Below are 24660 nucleotides of genomic sequence, written 5' to 3' on the forward strand. Positions count from 1 at the left end.
CATGAAGTCACGACTCATAACTGTTCATGGACTAGACAAAGGACTTGGCCAAGTCCAGGTCTTGTTTTCTTCTTTTCTTCTTGCTGTTGTCTTGATGTTTTTTTGTCTTCTTGTTGTCTTTTTGTTATTGTGAATTTTTTTTTGTCTTTTTGTTGTCTGGAGGTCAGTCACATTGTCATCTTGTTGCTCTGTTCCTTGATGAAATTGATGAACAACACTGATCAACGCACGGTTTGGTGCTGTGAAGGTTTCAACGGTTTTCAGGTGTTTTGATGTCACAGAATCCCAAAATGACATCAGATTTGCGTTTGTTAATTTCATTTAAGGGCTAATAATACACACTGACATCGGTTTTGTGTTTAAGCTCCGACTCTGATGAGGCTGTTGTGTCTTTTCCAGCGCATCCACACAGTATTCTCTCATTTTTGATACGATACCGTGAACGACGCCAATCGTTATGGCAGGGAGCCTTCGATATGTAAATCATGTTAATGTGAAAATCAAGCAAACATCCTGAAAATGAGCCAATATTAGCAATAGACAACTGCAAAAACAGGTGACGTCAAAGCACAGACATGACTTCTAGTAATGTTCAAAGTCCATTTTGTCAACTGTCAAAGCGCAGTCATTATCAATTCATTGTCAAAAATACCGGTATCTCAAAACTAGAGCCAATTCAAATGAACGGATGACACGTTCCGACCTAGCAGCCCCAAATAACCCAGAAACTGTACAAATAACTTTTGCATTTAAGAAAAAAAAGATTGCTGGCCAGTTAAATAAGTGTTGTTAAATAAGTGTTGTTGAAGTGATGAGTTGACTCATCCGAGTGTCTGACAGGAAGCCTTCCAAGCAAGCAAGCAAGCAAGCAAAACCTCCTTCCTGCCTGCCTGGCCTTCCTGGCTGCCGCGGCGGCTCCAAAATGGCCGCCGTGAGCGCACTCCTCCCGCTGCTGCTGCTGCTGGCGGGAGCGGTCGCCGACGCTGGCGTGGAGGTGAACGCAGGCATGGACGTGGCCAGAGGCCGCTGGGCCTTCCTGGGCAAGGAGCAGCTGCGGATCCGGAGGGAGGCCGACGCCCTCTGCAAGGTGGAGGTGGTCCTCAACCAGCCAATCACGCAGCGGGTGGGCCGGCTCACACCGCAGGTCGGGACTCTTGCCATCTTGTCTTCTTGTCTCCATTTGATGATTTTGGAGTTGTCTTGTTTGGGTGACATTTGCCTTTTGTTGTTATTTTCATCATTGCTTCTCTTGTCTTGTCGCCAGGTGTTTGACTGCGACTTCCTGTCAGAGGAAGTCATGTACCAGCACAACGGAAGTCCTCTGCTGGACAGCGACCAAGTCCTACTGCGGGTCTACAGGTCAGTATCGCCATCCAGTCCAAGTTAGTCATAGGCCTGAGTCGAGTTCTGCTGACCTTCTACAGGCTAGTACTAGAGTCCAGTCCTGGTCCTGTGTCCATCCCAACATTTAGTACTTGTCATTGTCCTGTGTAGCGTAAATCTCTCGCTATTTGGTAGTGGATTAAATAACGACTCCATTTTGTTGGCTACTGGCCCATTGGCTGTCACCGTGGCGATCGGTCATTTGAGTGTGCTGAAAAGGGTCATCATGACCTCATGCTACACCTGAATCTACACGCTGGACGATGACAGGTGCGGGACCCTGGTCCAGACCTAGTCCTGAGTCTACATCTTTGTCTAGTCCCGAGTCTCTGAACAGTCCAAGACAAGACAGGCTAAGGCAAGGGAAGTCCAAGTTGAGGTGAAGACCATTCCCAGATCCTGATGTTGTTTCTTGCATCCAGTCAAGTGCAGGCCAAGTTCAGTCCTGAGTTGAGTTGGAATCAGACTGAAGAAGAGGGACAAGTCAAGACGAGAGTCCTGGCAAGTCGTTGACCAAGATAAGCTGTCGAGCCTTTTGAGTCTACCGCACTTGTGACAAAAGAGGTTGTGTTAACTGACAAACGAGTTTACGGGAAGTGAAAACAAATCAACGAAGAGTGACAAACAACCTTGCGAGAAGTGACAATTGTGTTGTAGGTTGGGTTCTTCAGAGACGCGAGTGGAGTCAGTGGTCGTGCAGGTTCGTGTGGTGGACCGGTTGCCCGGCCTGGCGGAATTAGGGCCCATGCCTCTTGTGGTTCCGAGCTTCTACGAGCTGTCCAACGCCATCGACCGCTCAGTCATCAATATCAAAGGCCGGGACGGTGCGGCGTGCGCCGTGCGATTGGTCGCTGCTGCTGGAGTCCTGACTGCCGGTCAGCTAGTGCGGGAGGACGACGCCCTCCAGAGGAAAGGTGCGGCACTGCGCCCACGTCGCTTTCTTACCTGACACCCATGGGTCACGATGGACGGCAAGGTCATGAATGATGTAGATTTTTTTTTTTTTTTTCAGTTGTTAACTTGCTCGCTCACTCACTCACTTGCCGCCATTCTCGGTTGAACTGACCGCGCCCCTACTTGTTCAGTTAATCACATTCAGAAAGCAAAAATAGAACTCTCTCAAAAAACACTTTTTTTTTTTCTACAAAAAATAGGACTATATACTCAAGGATTTTTGCTCTCCCCCCGAAAATTCTTTTAAAAAATGAAAGGACTATATTCTCATAAAAATTGATTTATTTCTTGTAATAATCAACATCTGGTGAATAAAAGAAGACTTGATTGTTGAAGGGATATGAAATTTCAGTCCCAAGTGCCATTTGTACCAAAACCTTTCATTGGGCCGCTTGTTTTATTGACTGCGCCCAACCTTTTGCAGTTGCACGTGAAGACACATTTTGACGGACCGGCATGGAAACCAATGAAAACAAACGATTCGATATGCTTTGTGTTTCACTGGCCGGTCTGCCGGCGTCCAGGTCGCGACGCGGCGGCGCTCTGCCCGGGCAATCGGGCCTGCGTGTCCGGCACCAAGGAAGTGGCTTTCCTCAAGACCAGCTGCCAGGACTTCCTGAGTTCAGGCCTCAAGTACCGACACCTCAGCCCGCCCTCACCTGACCTCGACTACATCGCCATCAGCGTGGAGCTGAGGGAACAGGAGACCAGGGCTCTGCTGGAGGTTAGGTCACAGGGCTATCAAGACTGGACGCTGGCGTGTATTTCCAAAAATACCAATGACTACTTTCCTACTTTAAGATGTTTTCGACTGAGCAATCCAGGGATGGTCTTGCTAGCAGTGCTTTGGCGCCGACGCAATGCTAATAATCCGAGAGAAGCGTTGCCTTTGTGGCACGTGGGTTGGTAGTCAGGAAGCGACACTTTGGTGTTCCAAGCTCTTCAAAGTGTTCTTCCTAGTGTTCTTACTCCGCACAATTGTTCACACGCAATAACAAGTTTGTGTGATTTCACCCCCCGTCAAGACGGAGTCTCTGTGGCTGCCGGTCCAGATCGTCGGGGCGACGCCCAACCAGCCGCCGCGGGCCGCCTTCATGGCGTCCTTCATCCTGGAAGTAGACCAGTTCGTCCTGACCCCTATCACCACCGCCACGCTGGATGCCGAAGACCCCGAGAGCGCCAAAGACGGGCTGGTGTTCAACGTGACCGTCCCGCCCCCCCGAGGCTACATCACCCACCTGGACGAGCACACCAAGCCCGTGGGCTCCTTCACCTGGTCCGACCTCCACCACCTGAAGGTGGCGTACCAGCCGCCCAACAGCAGCCGCCTCGCACGCGACAACTTTCAGGTACTAGCACGTAAGCTATCGGTTTCGCTATGGCCATCTTGAACACCGACTTTTGATCGGATTTGGGCTAGCTGTCATGCTCATGTTGGATAACCTGTGCCAAAACGTTAGCAGCAAAAACAAAATGACTGTTTCTTTCATAACATCAAGATGTAAGAGACAGATCAAAGGTATACGCTACTCGCCGCATTAGCTTTAACATTAGCTTCTGAAGTTATCTTAGCTGGAGTGCTAACTTTGCACAAGTTTGTTGCCAAGCTAAAGATCAAGCAGATTTTTTTTCTTTAGTATATTTCTTGCAGGCACATCACGACGAGACGATGCTTTTGCTTTTTGTGCCAGATGGAGTTCCAGGCCGTTGACGCTTCCTACGCGACCAGTCCGCCCATCGTGGTCCACGTGTCCATCAGGGCGGCGGAGACCAATGCGCCCCGGGTGTCCTGGAACACGGGTACGCTGGCTTCAAGCAAAAAAAAATAGAAGACCAAGCCAGCCCATTCTTGAGGGCCATCCAGTCACGCAAAATGCTCTGGCGTCCGCTCAGGTCTGGACCTGTTGGAGGGTCAATCGCGAGCCATCACGTGGGCGGAGCTGCAGATCGTGGACCGCGACAACATCGACGACGTCTTCCTGGTGGCCGTGGACGGGCCGGTGCACGGACGCCTCATCGTGAGAGGTGAGCGCTCACCCCACGCCTCTCCTTTTCCCACCAGGTCGCCCTTGAGTGCTGCGGACATGAGCGGACACAAAATGGCCTTTCGGGTGTGCGTGTCTGTGCTTGTGTGTCTGTGCTTGTGTGTGCAAGTGTTTGTGTGTTTGTATTTGTGTCTGTGTGCATGTGTGTAAGCGCGTTTGCGCGTGTTTGCTCGTCTGTTCATGTGTGTGTGTATTTGTTTGTGTGTGTGTGTTCTTATGCATGTATTTGTGTGTGAGTTTGTGTTGTGTACCTGCGTGTGCATGTGTGTTTGTGTGTGTTTCTGGTGCCTTAACCAGGCGGAAAATAGGTGGTGGGGCCCGGCAGATTGCTGGACGTATGTCATTTCACACGCATGGCTAGCGGCATGCGAGTAGCTTGCAGGCATCATCATCATCATCTTCGTCTTCTTCCATGTTGATGAGTGACATTACTTGTTGTCTGCGGTGGAAAATAAAAGCGCTCAAGTAGATTTTTCCCAAACTTTATTTGCTTGTCAACTTTTGCGGCGGCGTCCTCGTTGCCGTGAGCAAGGGTGGCGTCCCCCAGGGCGAGGTCGCACGGCGGAGCCCCCGTCAGGCGTCCAACGCCTTCAGCCAATTGGACGCCGGCCCGCCTGTCTTCCTGTCCCACCCGTGACGCCCGCAAGCGTCGCTCCTTCTCGGGCGTCGGGCCCAATCACACCTTCGGGACCAATTAAGAACACTTCCTACACGCCCATACGCTTTGATACGCGTGTGTGTGTGCTCGCAGTATGAATCGTCGACAAGACAAAAATGCTCCACAATGATGACCTCATCACACCGTCATCATTCTATAAGAAACTTGACTTTTGCCATATTAAACATTAGTGTGTCTGATGGCATCAACTTCATTGCAAATAAAGTAAAACATGTAATGGGTGAGTTCATAATCAGCTTCCTTTTTAAATGAAAACTAAAAACATATAAAGTTACGTGAAGAGCAGAGCAGGGCAATATTGAGGGACTGTCCGGGAATGGAAGCGTCGACGCGTGCGCGCAAGGCTTCACGGAATTCCAGTCCCAGACGCCTTCAGCCAAATGGCGGCGTGCCTGTACCGTGCACGGCGCCCGACACCCGACGCCACCTTCGGGCCCAATTAGCGCCACGTCCGTCGTGCGGACCGGCCGCCCGCGTCCCCTCGGTGGTGCCGTTAATGAGATAGCGGATGTCGACTGCTCTTCTCTCAATCTGTCACGTGACCCGGGCCTTCTGTCCTGGCACGCGTGCGGCCGCCGGGACGGACGCCACGTGGCGGCGCCGCCGCCGCCAAAAGCGGCTCGTCGCTTCCACGCTCGCTAATTGAATCAAAGTGCCAAAGCTTGGGCGCTGCCGACAACACGCGGCCTGCTGTTAGCGACAGTGTTAGCGTTAGTATGTCACGGCGCCAGAGAGGCCAGCCAGCAACACGCCACGCCGCCCAGTTTTTTGTTTTGTTTTGATCGACCAGAAAGTGCCGGTCCGTGTAGTCTCCAAGTTGCCCGACAGGCAAACATCAAACTACTGGGAAAATGGAAAAACACAAATATTCGCATTCATCAGAAACCTATTGGATAATGATGTCACGATGATGTTATGATGAATGGTGACAGGTTGATATCGGGCATGATCTCGATAATGTCATAAGGATGACGTTTTGATGCATGATGATGTCAGGCTATCACAATGTTACGGTGATGTCATAAGGATGACTATATAATTCCATGATGACGTCATAATGATGGCATGATGTTGCTCAACGATGTCATGAGGATGTCGTGACGACATACTGCTGACCCTGTTGTCGCAGCGATTGCAAGAGGTCACGACGATGTCCTGACGGTCACACTGATATCACGACCATGTCCCTTTCAGGCGCAAAGGCGTTTGCGTTTGGCGTGCGTGACCTGCGCGAGGGCCGGGTGGCGTACGAGCACTCGGACAGCGAGAGCACACGCGACCACGTGGTGTTCCGCATCAGCGACGGGCGCCACAGCCTGCGCCACAAGTTCCCCATCAACATCCTGCCCCGCGACGACACGCCGCCCTTCCTGGTCAACAATGTGGCGCTGGAGGTGCCCGAGGGCGGCGCTCTCAGGCTCCGCCCTGACGCCCTCTTGGCCTCCGACCTGGACTCGGCTGACGCCCGAATCCTCTTCAGAGTGGACGTCCCCCCGAGGGCAGGCCGCCTCGTCTCCAGGGCCGACCCCCGCGACCCCGGTGAGTGAGAGTGTGCATTTGCGTGTGTGTAATTGAATGTGTTGTTTGTGTGTGTATGCACATTGGTAAGTTTTTCACGTTCGTGTATGTTCATGTGTGTGCGTGATGGCATTGTGGTGTTGTCAGGCCTTCCGGTCGAGTCCTTCCTCCAGCGCGAGTTGACTCAGGGTCTGATTTTTTACCAACACTCCGGAGATGAAGTCTTCGAGGACGCTTTCGACATCACGCTGGCCGACGCCCACACCCCGCCCAACCTGTCTCACGCTTACGTGAGTCCGGGCCCCGCCTACGTGCTCCCGTTACACTTTGCGCCGCCTCTCTGGCCTGTAGTAATCCAATGGAAAGAAGGACGCGTCATCCTGAGTTACTTGTGTATGGAAACGTTCCTCCCGCTGATTGTTGTGTGTTGTGCAGACGGTGTCGGTGGTGGTGTTCCCGGTGGAGGACGAACTTCCGGTGGAATCTGGCGGAAGCGTGCGCCAGCTGACGCTGAAGGAGACCCAAGTGGCGTTCATCACCCGCACGCACCTGCACTTCACCCATACTGAACACCCGCACGCTGACCTCACCTACACTGTCACCCGGCCCTGCTTCAGCCCCCAACACCCTGGGTTAGAGCGTCACGCGGCTAACATGCTGGACAAATTTTACACACACACACACACACACACAAATATTATTTCAGTGGAAACATCAGACACTCACACGAGAACACAAGCAACAATCGCTTGGATTAGCTTTAGATAATAATGCAGCGTTAATCACAGTCACCATGCTAACTTAACTTGCTTATCATGCTAACACTAACGTTGGCGAATGTCAATACAGTAGGCTCAAAAACCTGACTTACAACACTACCTCAAATTCAAACTCAGAAATTCAACTGCATACTCAGAAATTCAAATTCAAACTCAAACTTGGAAATTCAAATTGTAAAGTTCAAATTGAAACTTGGAATTTCTAAGTCAATGTCAGAAGTACCAATTCAATTCAGAAATTAAAATCCAGAAATGAAATTCAAACACAGAAATACAAACTGAAACTCAGAAATACAATTTTAAACTGAAATTCAAATTTATGCTTGGAAATTCAAATCCAACTTTGGAACTTCACATTCAAACTGAGAAATTCAAATTCAAACTGAGAAATTCAAATTCAAACTTGAAAATTCAAACTCAGAATTTCAAATTTCAAACCCAACGTGAGATAGGTTTTGCATCCTGGTTAACGTCCTCACGTTAACTTTAGCTAAGGCAGCTTGCCTAGCACGCTTGCGCACGACATCGTGCTTGGGCTTTGTTTTATGTATGTGTGTGTGTGTGTGTGTGTGTGTGTGTGCATAACCACTCAACTGATGCAATATTTTTCGTGTGCATGCGCAGTTTGATGGACGCTGGTCGTCTTTTCTTCGTGGACAGCGCCGCCGCCCTGAGGCGGGACCCGACGGCACCTGCGCTCAAGTCCTTCACGCAGGTGAGTGGGCAAGCACGCGACGGCAAGTGGCGGGCGATCGCGAGGTGTCGGTGCTGACGGTGTGTTGTGGCGTGCGGCAGCACGCGGTGGACCACCTGAAGGTGGCGTACATGCCGCCCCTAGAGGACATCGGACCCGACCCGCTCGCCTTCCGCTTCGTCTTCTCTGTTAGCGACCATCGCGGCGGCACCGTCGCTGACCTCGTTTTCAACATCACCGTCACCCCTGTCGACGACCAATCGCCCGAGGTCACAACGTCGTCGTCGTCGTCTCAACATTCGCCTCCTTCGCTCGTGCTGTTGTGCGGTGTTGTTGACTGGCGCATGTGTGCCTGTACTCAGGCTTTCAGCAATCTGTTGCGCGTGGAGGAAGGCGGGACGGCGTTCGTGACGGACGAGCACGTGCTGGTGCGCGACCGCGACACCCGTGAGCCGGACCTCAAGGTGGTGCTGGAGCGCTCGTCGCGCCGTGGACGTCTGGAGCTGCGAGGGCGGAGCCTGCAAAGCGGAGATGCTTTCACGCTCGCCGATCTCAGAGGACTTGCTGTCAGGTGACTCCCCCCCACCTCTGACCTGCCCCAGAGAGGAGAGAAGAGTACTTCCCTGCTTCTGTTTTACCGGCACCGCTTGTGTCGCAGGTACGTCCACGATGACTCGGAGAGCACAGAGGACGACGTCGGCCTGCGTGTGACGGACGGCGTCAACGCCGTCCTGCTGGACCTGCTCATTCACGTATGTAGCTCATGGACAAGTATGTCTCCGGTTTTGTGTTGGGATTTTTTTTCCATCAAAAATTCAGTGTAAAACAACAACAACCAAACTGAAATCTGAACATTATAAAAGTTCTGTTAAAAAAAATTCCAAACGACAAGTTCAAATTCAACCTGGGATGTCCTTTTTATTTATTTATTTATTTATTTATTTTTTTACCTTTGCGCCATCCTCAGGTGGTGCCCGTGAACGACGAGCCCCCGCAGCTGGGCGCGGGCCTGCGTGGCGAGCTGCGCTGCCCAGAGGGGGGCCGCGTCCAGGTGACGGCCGACTACCTGGTGGCCACCGACCGCGACAGCGAGGACGCCAAGCTGAGCTACATGTTAGCACGGCGGCCCGCCAGGGGCGAGCTGCACAGGGCGGGACTTCCCGTGGACAAGTTCTCACAGGAGGACCTCCTGCAGGGTCACGTGTTCTACGTGCACACGGGTGAGGCGTTGGCATGTTATCACTTTAATGCTAATGTTAGCTAACGATGCTGAGATAACACACTTGAGCTGCTTCGGCACACTAAATTTGGCTGATATAGCTAAGCTGGCACACTTCAGATACATCAACATGCTAAGTTTGGCTAAGGTTGCTAAGCTAACACACCAGAGCTACGCTATCAGTCTAACTTTGCCTCACAATGCCAAGCTAATACACTTGCATTACATCATCATGCTAACTTTGACTATCCATTCATTTTCTGAACTGCTTATCCTCACTAGGGTCTTCGAGCGGTGTAAAGTACACCCTGAGCTGGTTGCCAACCAATTGCAGCTAACTTTGACTAATGTTGCTAAACTAATACACTTGAGCAACGTCGTCATGCTAACTACACAGTCATCCTAACTTTGGCTAATATTGCAAAGCTAACACACCAGAGCTACGACATCAGGGAAACTTCAACTAATGTTGGTAAGATAACACACCTAATCTACACCATCACGTTACTTTTAACTAATATTGCAAAGCTAACACACCTGACCTACAACTCAGTAAGCTAACACACTTGCGCTACATTTTCTAACTTTGGCTAACTTTAACTAACACTTGAGCTAAGCTAACTTTAGCTGACATTGTTACGATAATGCATGTTAGCTTAGCGGCTACCAAACACGAAACTGGGCCCCAGTCTTGACGGTGCAACATCCTATTGATGTGTTCAGGTGGCGAGATCGGCCCGTTTCCTGCCTCCGACACCATCACGCTCATCATCTCCGACGGCGACGCGGGCGGGATGGACGGCTGTTGCCATGGTGACGCCCCGCCCGTCCCACTGCACGGCACACTTCCAGTGTACGACCTCAACGTCACGCTACTTCCTGTTAACAACAAAGTTCCCAGCGTCATACTGGGTGAGTGTTGTGTGTGCGCATGTGTGTGCATGCGTGTTTGTGGGGGGCTGGGGGTGGGGGTGCTGCGTGTGTGTGTGTGTGTGTGTGTGTGCGTGCGTGTGTGTGTGCTGTGAGTGTGGGGGTGTGTGTGTGCGTGTGCCAACACAAGATGCTCATCTGCATTGATAACAGTCTTAATGCGGCAACATCAACACCTATTCGTGATAAGCATGCTGTGCATTCTGGGAAGGCTTCCTGAGACACACAAACACGCACACGCATACTCACTTACACAAACACACACACTCTTGGGGAGGATGATTGTCCTTTTTGGAATCTGAGCCAAGAAGAGGGATTGAACGCTTATCATTGTGCACCAGTGAGTGTGCGTGTGTGTGTGTACCACAGGAGCGTCCATGTTGGCGGTGAACGAGGGTTCCCGGGCCTGTCTGTGCGGGGGTGTCCTGGGGGCCTTGGACCCCGACAGCCCCCCCGACCAGCTGACCTTTCACCTGGACGCCAAACCTCTGCACGGCTTCCTGGAAAACGTTCAGCCGACGCCAGGATACGAGAAGAGCAACGCAGGAATACCCATAGGTCTGCAAGTGTGTGGGTGTGTTTGTGTGTTTATTTCTTTACAGGTGTGTGTTTGCATGGGTGTGTGTGTGTGTCTGTGAAAACATTTGAACACAGTGAGGACATTTTGAAAATCTTATTGATATGTTGTCAGAGTCATTCAAGTTGGACGAGCTGACGTCAGGCTTCATCAACTACGTCCAATCTGAGCACAACGGGGCGGAGCCGACGGTGGACCAATTGCTGATCAGCGTGAGTGACGGCCTGCATCACTCCGCCTCCGTCCCCATCTACATCATCATCAATCCCACCAATGACGAGAAGCCGTCACTGCACCTTGCCAACTTTACCGTACGTCATGATGTGCACGTCACCATGTTGGCGGCACACACACGCTTACACAGACACACGCACACACCCCTACACACTCGTACACACTCGTACACAACCCCGCAGGTATATTAAGAGCGGTGTTGTGTTCAGGTGAAGGAGGGGGGCTCGCGCGAGTTGACCCCGTCCCTCCTGGACGCCTTCGACCTGGACGCCCCCCCGGACGAGTTGACCTTCAGCCTGACGGAGGCGCCGGCGCACGGCAGCCTGAAGGCGAGCGCCTCCCGTCCCGAAGAAGAGTCGAGCGCCTCTCTTGTCGGCGTCACGTCCTTCACCCTGCGGCAGTTGCGCCAGGGTAGGCTCCGCCCCTTCCTGCCACAAGCACAAATCACACGGCAGGTTACAATTTGATTATTTTTTGTATCTGGAGGAGTTTTGTAACCTTCTTGTTTCTGATGTAACACGGTGCAACTAAATGTTGCTCTTTTGATGCAAAACGTATGATGACGTTGAGCGTTGTGTGTGGAGGCGTGCGCTTGTGGTACGCGCACGACGGCTCGGAGACGCTGGAGGACCGGCTGACTCTGCGACTGACAGACGGCGTCCACTCGCTGAGCGCCAGCGCCGCCGTCAGCGTGCTGCCCGTCGACGACCACCCGCCCCGCCTCCTCAAGTACGCAAATATGGGACACGAGGTCACTATGGGGGGGTTTTGATGATTATTTGGACATACCTTTCAAAGGGAAACATGAACGTGCGTCCTCAAGGTAGTAAAACGTTTCTTTGCAAAAATGTGTGAAAACGCTCTTCTGATGAATATTTTATGCAGCAGCGCCCCCTGATGTCGACGGAAATCGATGTCAAAGTGCCCTCGGGCTCGCATTGCGAACCTTTTCTGGCTTTGGTCACGTGACCTTCGCACCGAAGGATTCGTCGGTTCAATTGCTATTCCACCAACGGAATATTCATCAGAATAGCATTCTGAGACGCATGGGGGCGGGCAACATATGCTTGCAGAGACATTTATGACTTGACTTCCACTTTACATTGCTTTTTTTTTTCTTGCTTTCTCGTTTTCTTTCGACGCGCCCTTGTTTGCTTTACTTCCTCATCAACGAATGAACTCAAACTAGAATTGAAGAAACATTTTTGTTTGGAAGAAAGAAATAATAAAAATAAAATCATATTTTTGTTGAATTTATACACAATAACACAGTACTTACCGCGGTGCATTTTTAAATCCTGCACACAAGTAAAACAATGACCTAAAAAACAAACACTAAGACTAAAACCAAAGTGTTTTTGAAAAAACTCAAACTAATACCTGCCCTTAAAACTATTTCAAACTAAATTAAAAAACAAACCTCAAAAAGAAATACAAACTAATTGTAATGAAATTCCCAAAACATAAAGACCCTGATCCTCATTGGCTTCACTTGCTTCACTACTTGCTTTACTTCCTCGTCCGCGTCCTCGCATGCCGCACGTTTTTTGTAGTGCCGGCGTCACGGGAGGGATGCGAGCATGTGGCATGTTTCAAACTTGTTTTTGGCTCCGGGTGAGACGTCCCTGTGCCGCCATGCGGAAGAACGTCGTTACTGGCGAGCTGGCAGGAAGTGGCCGTCGCGGAAGGGGGGCGCGTGGGGGGGAACATGTGGCGGATCGCTCTGCTTGAGTGGGCGACCACTCCAACAATGTTTTCATTTGAATGAGTGATTGTGAATTTGCACCCTTGACTGGCTTGCGCGTTGGCCTGCCACCCCCTCCGTTCGGAAGCCCTCCGGACCAGGGTGCCGGCGTTGCCGCGACGGCGCGAGCAGGCGGAACAAACGCGAAGGAACGCGAGCGCTTGGCAGATGCCCGCCGCCGCCTCCTGCAGGACGAAGGCGGCGGCTCGCCTTCCTGCGTGCATTTTACTTCCGAGTGAAGACGCAGACAGACGCTTTGTCGTGTAGCCCCCCCCCCCCCCCAACAACCCGACCCCCCGACACCAGCACGCGCCCTCAAGAGGAACCTGCTGTCACACAAACAATTGTGACCTGCTCCGTCAGTCCAGCTGCTTCTTCCCTGTCATCCTGACGTGCTTCCTCGTTAGCGTCCTCGTTAAGTTTCCTCATTTGCTTCGTTTGTTCGCGTGCTTCCTTGGACGCCTCAAATGCTTCCCTGTTTACTTCCTTGTTTCCTCCACGTGTCTTCCTTTGCTTCTTTTCCTTCCTCGTTTTTTTCCCCACATTCTTTCTTCCTCCTTTTCTTCACTGGCTTTCTTTTTTGCTCCCTCAGTTTCCCCGACATGCTGGCTTGTTTCCGTCACATGTGGCCTCACTTGACTTCCTCGTTTCCTTTACATTCTTTGTCACTTCCGTCACGTCCTCCTGCCTTCCTCGTTGGCGTCCTTGGTATCATTTTGTTTACACTTACACTTACACTTTGCGTACCAAACACTACTCTTTTGTTTCAAATCGTTGCTGTCCTGCGAAAACTGCAAAAACCACTACTGTGAATATTTTCATTTATTTAATTTTAACATGAATGAGGTTTCCGCATTACAGTCATTGCATTAATGTGAACCTTTTTTAAAATGACAAAATTGGACAGATGTGTTTTTTACAGGACAGCGACGATATGCTTCCTCAGTTTCCTCACTGCTCCTCTTCTGAAATGCCAAAAACAGCACACGCAGTGCCGCCGATTCAGTGAGCGATACGCTTAGCCAACTTTTACGATGCCAGATCACGTAAACGCTTGAACCGAGCTGTCACAGGCACTAATGCTAACAAGGCATTTTACAGTTAACTGTCGCTTTTGCCATTGAGGCGCGCAGCCCAAAGAAACTTAGCGAGCGGCACCGTGACGCTCGCTTGGCTTGCGACATCTTCTCGTTGCAGGAACGCCGGCGCGGAGGCGGAGCCGGGCATGCGTCGGCTGCTCTCCGCCGTGGTCCTCCAGGCCGAGGACGCCGACACGCCTCCCCAGAAACTCTTCTACCTGCTACACGCTACGCCCCGCTTCGGAAAACTGCAGCTGAAGGTCATACTAACGTGCTTCCTTCCTTGCTTACTCTGCTTTGCACTTTTCTTCCTTTTTCATTTGTCTCCTCGATGCTTCACATGGTTCCTCAATTTTTTTTCCCTCCTTTGTTTTGTAATTGGCTTCAGGTGATTTCTCGTTAACCTCCTGCGTTTCATTACTTGCTTCACATCCTTGTTTGTATCACATGCTTCCTTGTTTCCTTTCTCGTTTACTTCACAACTTTTCCATTCGCGTCGCTCCCTCATTTTCTCCACGCGCTTCCTCATTCGCTTCCTGGTTTACATAACATCGAGAACGTGTTGACGTTTCCGTGACGAGCGTTGTCGCGGTGCTCCTGCTTTTTAGAGTGAGACGGGCCTGACGGAGTTGGCGGCGGGTCAGAACTTCACTCAGGACGACGTGGACGCGAACCGGCTGAGCTACACGGCCAACGAGCGCGCCGATGCGCTTGAGTTCAAAGGTCACGACAGCTTCCGCTTTAGCCTCAGTGACCTGGAACACCAAAGCTCCGCCCACACTTTTTACATCACCATCAGCACCGCCCACAAAGGTCAGAACTGCCCCACAAGCAGGAAGGGGCGGGGCGAGCTTGAAACAGGAAGTGGTGCTTGTTTCCTGTCGCCCGAACGCGCCTGCTCGCTCGTATCGTCTGTTGGCAATTTGGGTTCCTCATTTAAATTTGTTTTCTTTACGCACTAGTCTGCTGGACGCTGCCTCCTTTGCTTCCTTGTCTGCTTCACGAGCATCCTCGTTTTTCTTCCCCATTTGCATCACTTGCTTCTGTGTTTGCTTCCTAATTTGCCACCTTGTCTTCGTCGCATGGCGCCATGTTTGATTCCTCGCTTTCTTCCTGCTTCCTTGTTTGTTTCCTCGTTTGCTTCAAATGCTTCCTTGCTTTCTGCACTTGTCTGCTCCACATGCTTCCTCGTTTGCGTTCTTTGTCTCCTTGGTTGCTCCCTCATTTTCTTCAGGCTTTTCCTCATTTTTCTGCTGCTTGTCATGACGTGTCCTGGTTGGCCTCTGGTGCGTGTCCTCGCTTTGCTTCGGAGGCGCTCGCGCTCAACAGCAGACCGGCCGAGTGTGCCAAACACGGCGGCTTGGCACGTTGGCGCCACCTCATCTATTATTGACGGCGGGCGGCGCCAACGTGGTCGCTTTGCCAGTCGGGTGAACACGGCCGCCGCCCGAGACCCTGACAACACCTCGGGACCACCCGGACCCTTCTGGCACCCACCCGGGGGGGCAAGGGAAGGAAGCGGGGAGCTCAATTATTGACAAGCCACATGTGGACATGCATGAGCACAACCTTCCTGTGACGACATCACACTGATGTCATTCATGCGCGTTCTCGTTTGCGTCATATGTTTCCGTTTTTTTTTTTTTGTGTGCTTGACACTTCCTAGTGGATGCTATCGTTTGCTTCGTTTGATTCACTTCCTTGTTCGGGCCCTCGTGATTCCTTGTTTGCTTCAACTAATTCCTTCAGTGCTTCCTTGTTGGCTACACGTTTCCTTCCGCGTGGTCTAACGCACGTCGTGATTTGCTTCCTCAGGCAACATCTCCGTGTGGACGGGTGCGGTGCGCGTGGCAGCGGGCGAGCGCGTGGTCCTGAACACCGACTTCCTGCAGGCTCAGGACGGAGGCGGACGCCCGGACCGGCTGGTCTACACGGTGACGGCGGCGCCACGCCACGGCCTTCTGCACGCCGTCACGCGGCCCGGCGTGCCGCTCGCCACCTTCACGCAGATGGACGTGGCCGCGCAGCGTGTCTGCTACACGCACGACAACGGACAACTACACCACAGCGACACCTTCAGGTCAGTAAGCGAAGGAATGCCTCCTGACGTCATTTGCAAGGCCACGCCCCTTGGAGGCACAACACTTGCTCCAACGTACAGTTGTTGTGCTTTATGAAACTATTTTATTTCTTTACATTCCAAAATTTGTTTGTAGTTTCTTTTGCCGATGGAAAAAAGTTTTGAATGAACATTTTTTTTAAGTCAAGCAGAAGTTTTAAAAATGATTGAAGTATCGTGACAAACTGTTTAACATAAATACATTTCAAACACAAAAAGTCAGATTTAATTCTAATAAAACACATTAATGTAAACATTCAAAATAGATTTTCAAAAGTACAATTAAAAACTATTAAAATATTATTATAAATACGATTTTAAAAATGAATACAATACAATAGAAACATGAATAATATATTAAACAGCATAAATAACAATATAGCAAAAAAAATAGAAAAGGGTAAAAGGGAAAATTTGGTCTAAAGAAATGAGTCACAAATATGTAACGGGCCAAAGAAAGAAGGAAGGAGTAATTGTTATGTAACAAAAAAAGATTTGATGTCGATGTGGTTTTACAAAATGAGTAAACAGTAAAGCAAGCGATAAATGAAAATCATTTTTAAAAATGTGGTTTAAAAAAAGTCTTCAGTATAGTGAAAGGGAGTAAACATAAGTAAAAATTAAAAAGTAAATTAAATTCAGTAAATACAAATTAAAATACATATGGTATAGGAAAAAAGATGCAACATAGTATGAAGTATGGACATATTTGAAAATTCAGGAGAACAGAGTCAAAAAGTAAATATAATAGAATAAGTCAAAATTAAAATCATATGATATGCAACAAAAAATTACAAAATAAAAGAAGTAATTAATTAAAGTAAAATATATACAGTATATAAATATATAAATATATATATATATATACAGTGAACCCCCACATGTTGGCATTTTTTTAGGGAGGGAGAGTCCCAGAAAGCCCTGCTTCTTTCCTTTTTTTTTTTTTTTTTTTTTTTTAATTTCTGCCAATGCATTTTTTGTTTGTTGTTTGTTTTTCAGCAGTATATATATATATATATATATAAAAAGTAAAAATATGTTATGATAAGTGCATACAATATAGGAAAACCTAATTGATTACGGTAATATGAATATAAAAATAAGAATGTGTAAATCAAATGAAAAATTTGTGAAAGTAAATACGATGTTGTGCAAAAAGGTCAAGAAGATATAACATCCTCCAAACAGGAAGTGATGGCGTTCAAGCGTCCATGAAAAGACAGGAAGTTGGCCAGCGTTTTAGGGCGCCAATTTGGCAGCTGGAGGACTTTTCTTGTTGGGGGGTTCGGTAGAGGGGGGGGACATTTGGGAAGCCGGAAACTGTTGGCTCGCCACGTTTGTCACCAAGCCGCCAAAGAAGGCTTGCCAGCCGGCTGTCCATTTGGCGGCAAGACCGCAAACGCGGCATCGCCAAGAATGTGCGTGTGTGTGTGTGTGTGTATGTGTGTTGCCGTGACAACGGATGATGAATGGTCGCCATTAGGAGAGCGATAACAACAACAAGAAGGTTGGCACGCCGGCCAAACGCCGCCTTGCCACACATGCAAAACATGGCCGACACCGCAGACAGATGTTGCACTGCCATGTGTCTGACGTGTGTGCGTGTGCGTGAGAGTGTGAGTGCGCGTGTGCGTGTGCTGGCTCAGGACGATGAAGCTTGCGGCAGTTTGTCAGCTGATTGGCTGCAGGGTGGAGATACAGATTGTCTTGGCAGCATTTGTGTGTGTGTGTTCGTGTTTTCTGTGTATGTAGTTTGCGTGTGTGTTGTTTCTATAGGTTTTTGTATGAGTGTTAGTGTGTGTGGATGTGTGTGTGTGTCTTTTGTACGTGTGTTTGTGTGTGTTTGTTTTTGAATTTGTGAGTGTATTTGTATGGATGGGCTTGTGTGTGCGTGACTGTGTGTGTTGTGCATGAGCCTATGCCTGTGTAGCTGTCTGTGTGTAGGTCAGGGGTGTCCAAACTTGGTCCTCATGGGCCGCTGTCCTGCCATGTTTTAGATGTCTCGCTCCTGCAACACACCTGATTCAAATGATCAGGATTGCTCTCGGGCTTCTTCAGAGCTTGCTTGAGCTTTTCCAGCCTGCCATCTTTGTTTTTTGTGTCAGTTTCGTGGTGAGCAACGGCGAGCGGTCGCAGGCCGGCAGCGTGCGTTTGTCCATCGAGGCGGTGGACCGCATCCCGCCGACGTTGGAGGTCAACGCGGGCGTGCATGTGCTCGACGGCGGCACGGAGACCATCGGCGCCGAGCACCTGCGGCTCAGCGACGATCACGCGCCCGCCTCCGAGCTCACCTTCACGCTGACCCGGCCGCCGCGATACGGACACCTGCTGCTGCGGGGCACCCCGCTCGGCTCCGTGCCCGGCCCCCCGACGCCGATTGGCTTCACCCAGGCAGACGTGGACGGGCGCCACCTGGCTTACCGGCACGACCCGGGCGCCGACCCTGGCGGCCGGCAGCTCAACGACAGCTTCGACTTCCTGCCCGGGGACGGCCGCAATCGGGGCTACTTGAGATACGGGCAGCTGAGGACCGAGCCGGCGCCCTTTCACATTCACGTGAGCTCCGATCGCCTCGCTTCCACTCGAGCTTACGCCTCAAAAATGAAAGTAAAGGTCAAGTTTAAGGCTTGAAACCTGAAAATGAAACTCTAGCTTGAATCTCAACACCTCATGTGACTTCCTGTTGCTGCGCTAAGCTGGAACATGTGGACCGGTCGCCACCCATCCTGACCACGTTGGGGCACCCCAGCGAGGTGGTCCGGCTGAAAGACGGTCGCTGGGCGCTGTTGATCACGTCCAAGCATCTGCGGGCCATCGACGCTCACAGTTCGGCTGATCAACTCCAGTTTGCCGTCGTCACGCCGCCGCGCTTCGGCCACCTGGAGAACATCCGCACCGGTAAGATGGCCACCACAATTGCAACGCTAGTTGCTAGTCACAGTCGCTAATTGTGTTTCAATGAACCACCCACTTATTCATGGCATTTTGCTCCTGATGCCCTGCTTTCTTTCCTTTCAAATTTATTTTCTAATAGTTTTGATATAAAATCAGGACACAAAAAACTACATCCAACTTAATCAATCGCGATAAAAGCCACAAAAAACGGTAAGCTACGTTAACGTCACAGTTTAGTTCACTGATAGTTGGTCAAACATGAACAAAACTTCATGTCGGTTATACTGTACATTCAATTAGAAGATAGTAAAGTAGACAATACGGACAATGGTTTTGGACCATCATAAAGACATGATTGTAAATTTATTAATAGTACGATTAACAGACACAAAATGGCTAGCGTCCCAATCTATTATGCTAGCAACTTTGTATGACTGTCTTGACTTCTGACTCGCTCAAGCCAAGTCACGACTTGACTGGTCCTGCTTGTGACTTCCTTTCTCACTTGCTTCCTCCCACGCGGGCTTCCAGGAGCTTACATCCAAGGCCGTTTCACGCAGCGAGACGTGGAGCGCCGCTCGCTGGTCTTCGTGGTGCCCTCCGACGTGGATGTGACGGGAGACAGCTTCCTGTTCCAAATCAGTGACCCGGCAGGGAACGCCGCCATGCCGCAAACGTACCGTACCACATCCAGTCTTTGTGTGTCCAGTTCATATGCTAATGCTAATCGCTACGCTAGCGCCTATGCTTATGTTCTTTGCGTGGCCAGGGCCCACAATTTGAAATACATTTCATCTGGATCAGGATTCTGATGCTAGTAAAATTGGGATATGGATTTGTTATGAAATGCTGTTCCGGGATATTTGAAAATTCCATAATACTTTCACTTGCTTTAACGGCAGAGTCAAGTGACCGAGAACATCATCTCGTGCTGAAAGCAACTTGAAGAATAGCAGAATACAAAAAATGAAACTGGTGAAGGGTCACAATGCAAGTGAAGTGAACCTCAGTTCTGGATTCTGTAATTCTGATCTTATGACATCCGAATCTGATTGAGTTTATTTGAAAGTTATTTCAAATGCCAGGGCAAAAAGTACAAGATGACTTTGATCCGGGATAGGGGAAAAAGAGATATGAAATGAAATAGAGATCATTATAATCCATGTGACTATTTGAAAATCCTGGGTCCTGCTGCTTTCCAGAGAAGCTGTCACATGACTAGCAACTAGTATCCTGTGAGCATGTGGGTGTCATGTGACTAGCAACTAGTTCAGCAACTAGCATGCTTCAGTGCCATGTGACTAGTGTACCGAGTCACGTGTCGGGTGCAGGCTGCATCTGTCCTGGTCTCGAATCGAGCTGTCGGCCAGCTGCTTCCGGACCTGTGAGACGGCGGGAACGCTTCAGGTCCAGATCCAACGGCGAGGGAAGAGCGCTGACCCGGCGTACGTTGCCATCCAGGTATGAGCTGCACCACGGACACACACAAAAAAAAAAGAAAAGAAAAAAAAACAGTCACGGGAAGGATTTATGGATTGGCGTCTCCTTGCAGGTTCAGGACGGGACCGCCAAAGTGGGTCGGGACTTCACTCACAGCACAGCCGGACTGATACAGTTTGATCCAGGTGAGACCAGAGCATGTGACTGATTATCAACAACCCATTTTGATAACAACTGCTGCGGAAAATGAAAGGCAAAATGTCATGAAAACATTGACTCCAGCCTGTCCCCGTCTGCGATCCGTCAGTAATCCATCGAAGCCCGCTGCTTTCCCCGCAGGAGTCGACAGGAAAACGTGGAGCATCTACCTGGAAGACGACGGCCTGGAGGAGAATAACGAGAACTTTACGGTCACGCTGAAGAACCCGAAGAACGCCGTCTTGGGACAGACGACCTCAGCCAATGTGGAGATCGTCGACCCCAGAGGAGGTGACGTAGCGTACACGTCCTCAACATGTTCCTCCAACACTGAAATGGTTATGTTGAGGACAAACATGTTGTCGTTCCGGATGGACAGTACCAGAAAAACGTTAACCGCAACATTTTCTTTACTGTGTGTACGAACATGTTCTTGGTGCACAGGAACAGGATCATGTTGACAGGAAACACAAAACATTGATGATGAGGATGAACCTCTTCCCAGTGGATAGAATCATGTTCCATCAAGAACAGGGAAATGTTTCTGGGCGTCATAAATATCACAATCATTCCTATTCCTGCCCTGTCCAACGGGAATATGTTTGCCCTCACTATCAACATCAGCATGTTCCAGACCATCTTCCGTTGTGGACAAACGTGTCCCTGCTAGGACAGCACAAGGATCATGTTCTTCGGGACGTTTTGATTACAGTGAGGATAAACGTGGTCCCAGTGGACAAGGCAGAGGAACATATTGATCCAATTGAGGACAAACATGTTGCATCAGGAACAGGCGCACGTTTTTCCTGCATATAAGCATCATGTTCCTATTCCTGCCGTCATTTCACTGTTCTTACCCATCAGGACGTTGTGACCTGAGCATGCAGGAAACTGCCAAGGCCCTTCATCCTCCGGCAGTTGCCACACCCCCTCCGGCAGTTGCCACACCTCCTCTGGCAGTTGCCACTCCCCCTTCGGCAGAGGACGACGCCATCCTGGATGTGGAGGCGGAACTTTTGTGGGAGAGCACACACCCTCCCCGAGGCGACGTCCCGAACCGCCGACCCTTCGCAGAGGACGACGGCCTGGAAGAACCTCAAGACCAAGCGCATCACGGACACATGCACGAGGAAGTCGCCAGGAATGCTGGTAATGCTGGACTCAAGGTAAGTAGAGCTGCAGTGGGAGTCACTCCCCATCACAGGGACTTTTAGGAACTATCTAGTGCACAATAGAAAAAACACATATAGGGCATGACTGATTGATTCAATCAAGCATCTTCCCTCTGCTCAGGTGCTGTCAGCAGGCGCAAAGCCGGACCAGAAAGTCTGGACGGTAAGACCGAACGCAGACTAAAAGAGAAGCTGAACAAGAACAACCAGAACCAGATTCAGGACCACAACAAAAATCTGAAACAGAACCAAAATCAGAATCAGAGCCAAACCAAAAACCACAATGGAACAAAAATCAGAACTACAATTAAAAACACGAACTAGAACAAGGACCAGGACCAGATCAAAACCACAACCAGAATCAGAGTAAGAGTCAGAACTCTAACAAATATTATCGGAACAAGGTTCAGAACAAAGAACAAAAATAAGAACCAGAATCAAAACAACAATCAGATCAAACAACAAAATGGATCTGGGTCTAAAAAAAACAGAACAAGACCCAGAATCACAACAGGACAAGAATCAGGATCAGAACATAAATCAGACCCAAAACCAGAATTGAAAACATGAATCAGAATCAGAACAGAACATGAGTCAAAATCAAAAGAAGTGATCCAGAGCAGGAAACACCAGAGCCAAATTCAGAACCCCAAAAATGAGCAGAACCAGAATCAAGACAGAAATCAGAACCGAAAAGAAAAAGAATCAGAACCAGAATCAAAACAGGACAAGACTCAGAATTAACTGAAGATTCAGAGCCAGAACCTGACTGTCCTCCTTCAGTTCCACAGTCTGACTTCTCTGCGGTTGGAGGAGGAGGTCGTGGCACCGCAGGCAAGTGGCGCCGCGAAGGAGCGACGCCCAGGAAACGTCCCTCAGATTGATCATGCAGGAAGCAGGAAGAAGGAGGCGGAGTCACGCCAGCGCAAAGTACGACTGCCAAGCTGCTTTTAAAATTGCTGCTCTTTCGCCTTTACTTTTATTTGCTTAGAAAATATGACTTTTTTTTTCCTCTAGAAAATGTCTCATTTTTGTCTTGTCTTGAGCATTCTCGCAAGCGTGTTTGTGTTGTGTGTCGTTCAGACGGGGAGGTCGCTGAGCGGCCACTGTGAAGATGGCTGGACTGGCCACGGGGGGCGCTGTTACCTGGCCAGCTCGTCCGTCAGCAGCTGGGCGAGCGCCGAGCACTCCTGCTCCTTACTGTAAGTCCGCAAGCTAGGCCTAGCCCAGCTAAACTCAACTCAACTAAGCCAAGCCAAGCTAAGCCAAGCTAAGCCAAGCTAAGCCAAGCTAAGCCAAGCTAAGATAAGCTAAGATAAGATAAAATAAGATAAGCTAAGCTAAGATAAGCTAAGCTAAGCTAAACTAAACTAAACTAAGCTAAGATAAGCGTGGCGTCAGCCATCTAGCGAACGCTGAGGCCGCGCGAGTGACGCTCGCCAATGATTGACTGGTTGTTTGAACGATTGACAGGTCCAACAGCAGCCTGCCGAGCGTCCGGTCCAGACGCCACCTGGGCTGGCTCTGGAGATTTGGCGGCAAGAAACCATTTTGGATTGGTCGGTCTGAGATGGTTGCAACGCGCCAAGGTAAAAAAAAATGAAAGGGCTTCAAGGGCTAGGGTAGGGCTGAAAGTAGGGTTTCAAACTAGGGTTAGGGTTAGGGTTTAGAAGTAGGGTTTCAAACTAGGGTCGGGTTTCAAACTAGGGTCGGGTTTAGAGATAGGGTTTCAAACTCGGGTTAGGGTTTAGAAGTAGGGTTTAAACTAGGGCTAGGGTTTAGAAGTAGGGTTTCAAACTTGGTTTAGGGTTGTTAAGAACGGTTTCAAAGTAGGGTTAGGATGAGAGATAGGGTTTCAATCTAGGGTGTGGCCCTCGTTATAATTTAATCTTGAGAGATTGTGACGGCGACTCAAGTGCAACACTTTATTTTTTCCGATCTCTGTCAGTGATGACATTTTGAAACGCTGACCAAGAAAATCACAATGTCCCATTATTGATCTCCGGAGCAGGGCCGCGGGCGACTCCTGTGCTCTGCCTTGCACTTGCCACACAAAAACATACCAAGTGCACACATGTACCCAGACAAACCCCAAGCCGAGTGAAGGCGTGTCTTTGTCTTTTTGTCGTCCGTTGGCGTCAGGCCTTCCAGGGACGGCGTCCGCGGTCCCGCCGTCGCCATCTTTGTGGGCGTCGCCGTGCTTGCTGGCGGAGAACTCATCCCGATGGACGTCCGGCAGCTGCGACGCCCGCACGCAGCACGCCTTCATCTGCGAGGCGCCGCCTCACGCGCGCTAACGCGCTGAAGCTCCAGGGCTGGCCCCGCTCCTCCTCTCACCATCGACCGCGACGACGGCCACGCTTGACGGCTTCCTGATTTGCCGTCATCCGCTATGCAACCGTCCGCATTGTGGGGCTTGTCAAGTTGTCCGATCTTCTGATGACGACGCCTGAATGGCGGCCACCAGCCGCATCTTGTCCAGAATTCGCAAGCATTGCTGTGGCAGGCGCGCGCAACGCCAAACACAAACAGCCCCCCAGCAACAATTTGACCGAAAACCATCACATTTGATCTGCATTTCTCGAAAGGTGATCTGTGCATTTTCACACACTTGGCTCCAGATCTAATCGCTAATCACGCAGGCAGCATTTTATCACCAAGCCACCGAATGACACATGAGCGTGGCTGGTCACCAGGTGGTGCTAGCTGAGGCACTTTGAATGAGACAAAATTGAAATCACGAACATGAAATATTACAAGGAAAGACTTCCTTCAACTTTTACATGAGCAGGATAAATAGTATCATGAGTAAAATGGATTCTTTGATCACACTCTTGTCTCATTTTAGGACTCTTCCGAACGGTTTAGGGCACAGGTGTCAAATTCAAGGCCCGGGGGCCAGATCCGGCCCGTGACGCCATTTTATGTGGCCCTCGAAGGTAAATCATGTGTGTTGACTTGACATGTTTCTTTCAAATTGTCTTCACTTTTACATATCGTC

The 24660-nt window shown here is 50.0% G+C and overlaps 1 protein-coding gene across 1 annotated transcript; it reads left to right on the forward strand.

The window, feature by feature from the left end:
* The first annotated feature begins 840 nt into the window (after nucleotides 1-840).
* Nucleotides 841-24490, forward strand: frem1b (Fras1 related extracellular matrix 1b). Its single transcript, XM_086048105.1, has 35 exons — nucleotides 841-1144; nucleotides 1265-1359; nucleotides 2041-2297; nucleotides 2862-3061; nucleotides 3363-3686; nucleotides 4029-4137; nucleotides 4231-4362; nucleotides 6256-6600; nucleotides 6727-6869; nucleotides 7015-7211; nucleotides 7983-8073; nucleotides 8154-8321; nucleotides 8415-8623; nucleotides 8711-8804; nucleotides 9020-9272; nucleotides 9995-10183; nucleotides 10571-10759; nucleotides 10893-11089; nucleotides 11222-11423; nucleotides 11597-11741; nucleotides 13954-14095; nucleotides 14444-14648; nucleotides 15651-15915; nucleotides 18060-18510; nucleotides 18651-18852; nucleotides 19381-19525; nucleotides 20181-20310; nucleotides 20402-20474; nucleotides 20629-20778; nucleotides 21352-21653; nucleotides 21781-21822; nucleotides 22443-22589; nucleotides 22743-22861; nucleotides 23133-23248; nucleotides 23802-24490. The coding sequence occupies exons 1-35, from the start codon at nucleotides 923-925 to the stop codon at nucleotides 23954-23956; spliced, it is 6405 nt and encodes a 2134-aa protein (XP_085904231.1). The 5' UTR covers nucleotides 841-922; the 3' UTR covers nucleotides 23957-24490.
* The last annotated feature ends 170 nt before the right edge of the window (nucleotides 24491-24660 follow it).

This window comes from Filicampus tigris, chromosome 12, assembly GCF_054856515.1.
Source record: "Filicampus tigris isolate MCC_2025a chromosome 12, RoL_Ftig_1.0, whole genome shotgun sequence".
Lineage (NCBI taxonomy): Eukaryota > Metazoa > Chordata > Actinopteri > Syngnathiformes > Syngnathidae > Filicampus > Filicampus tigris.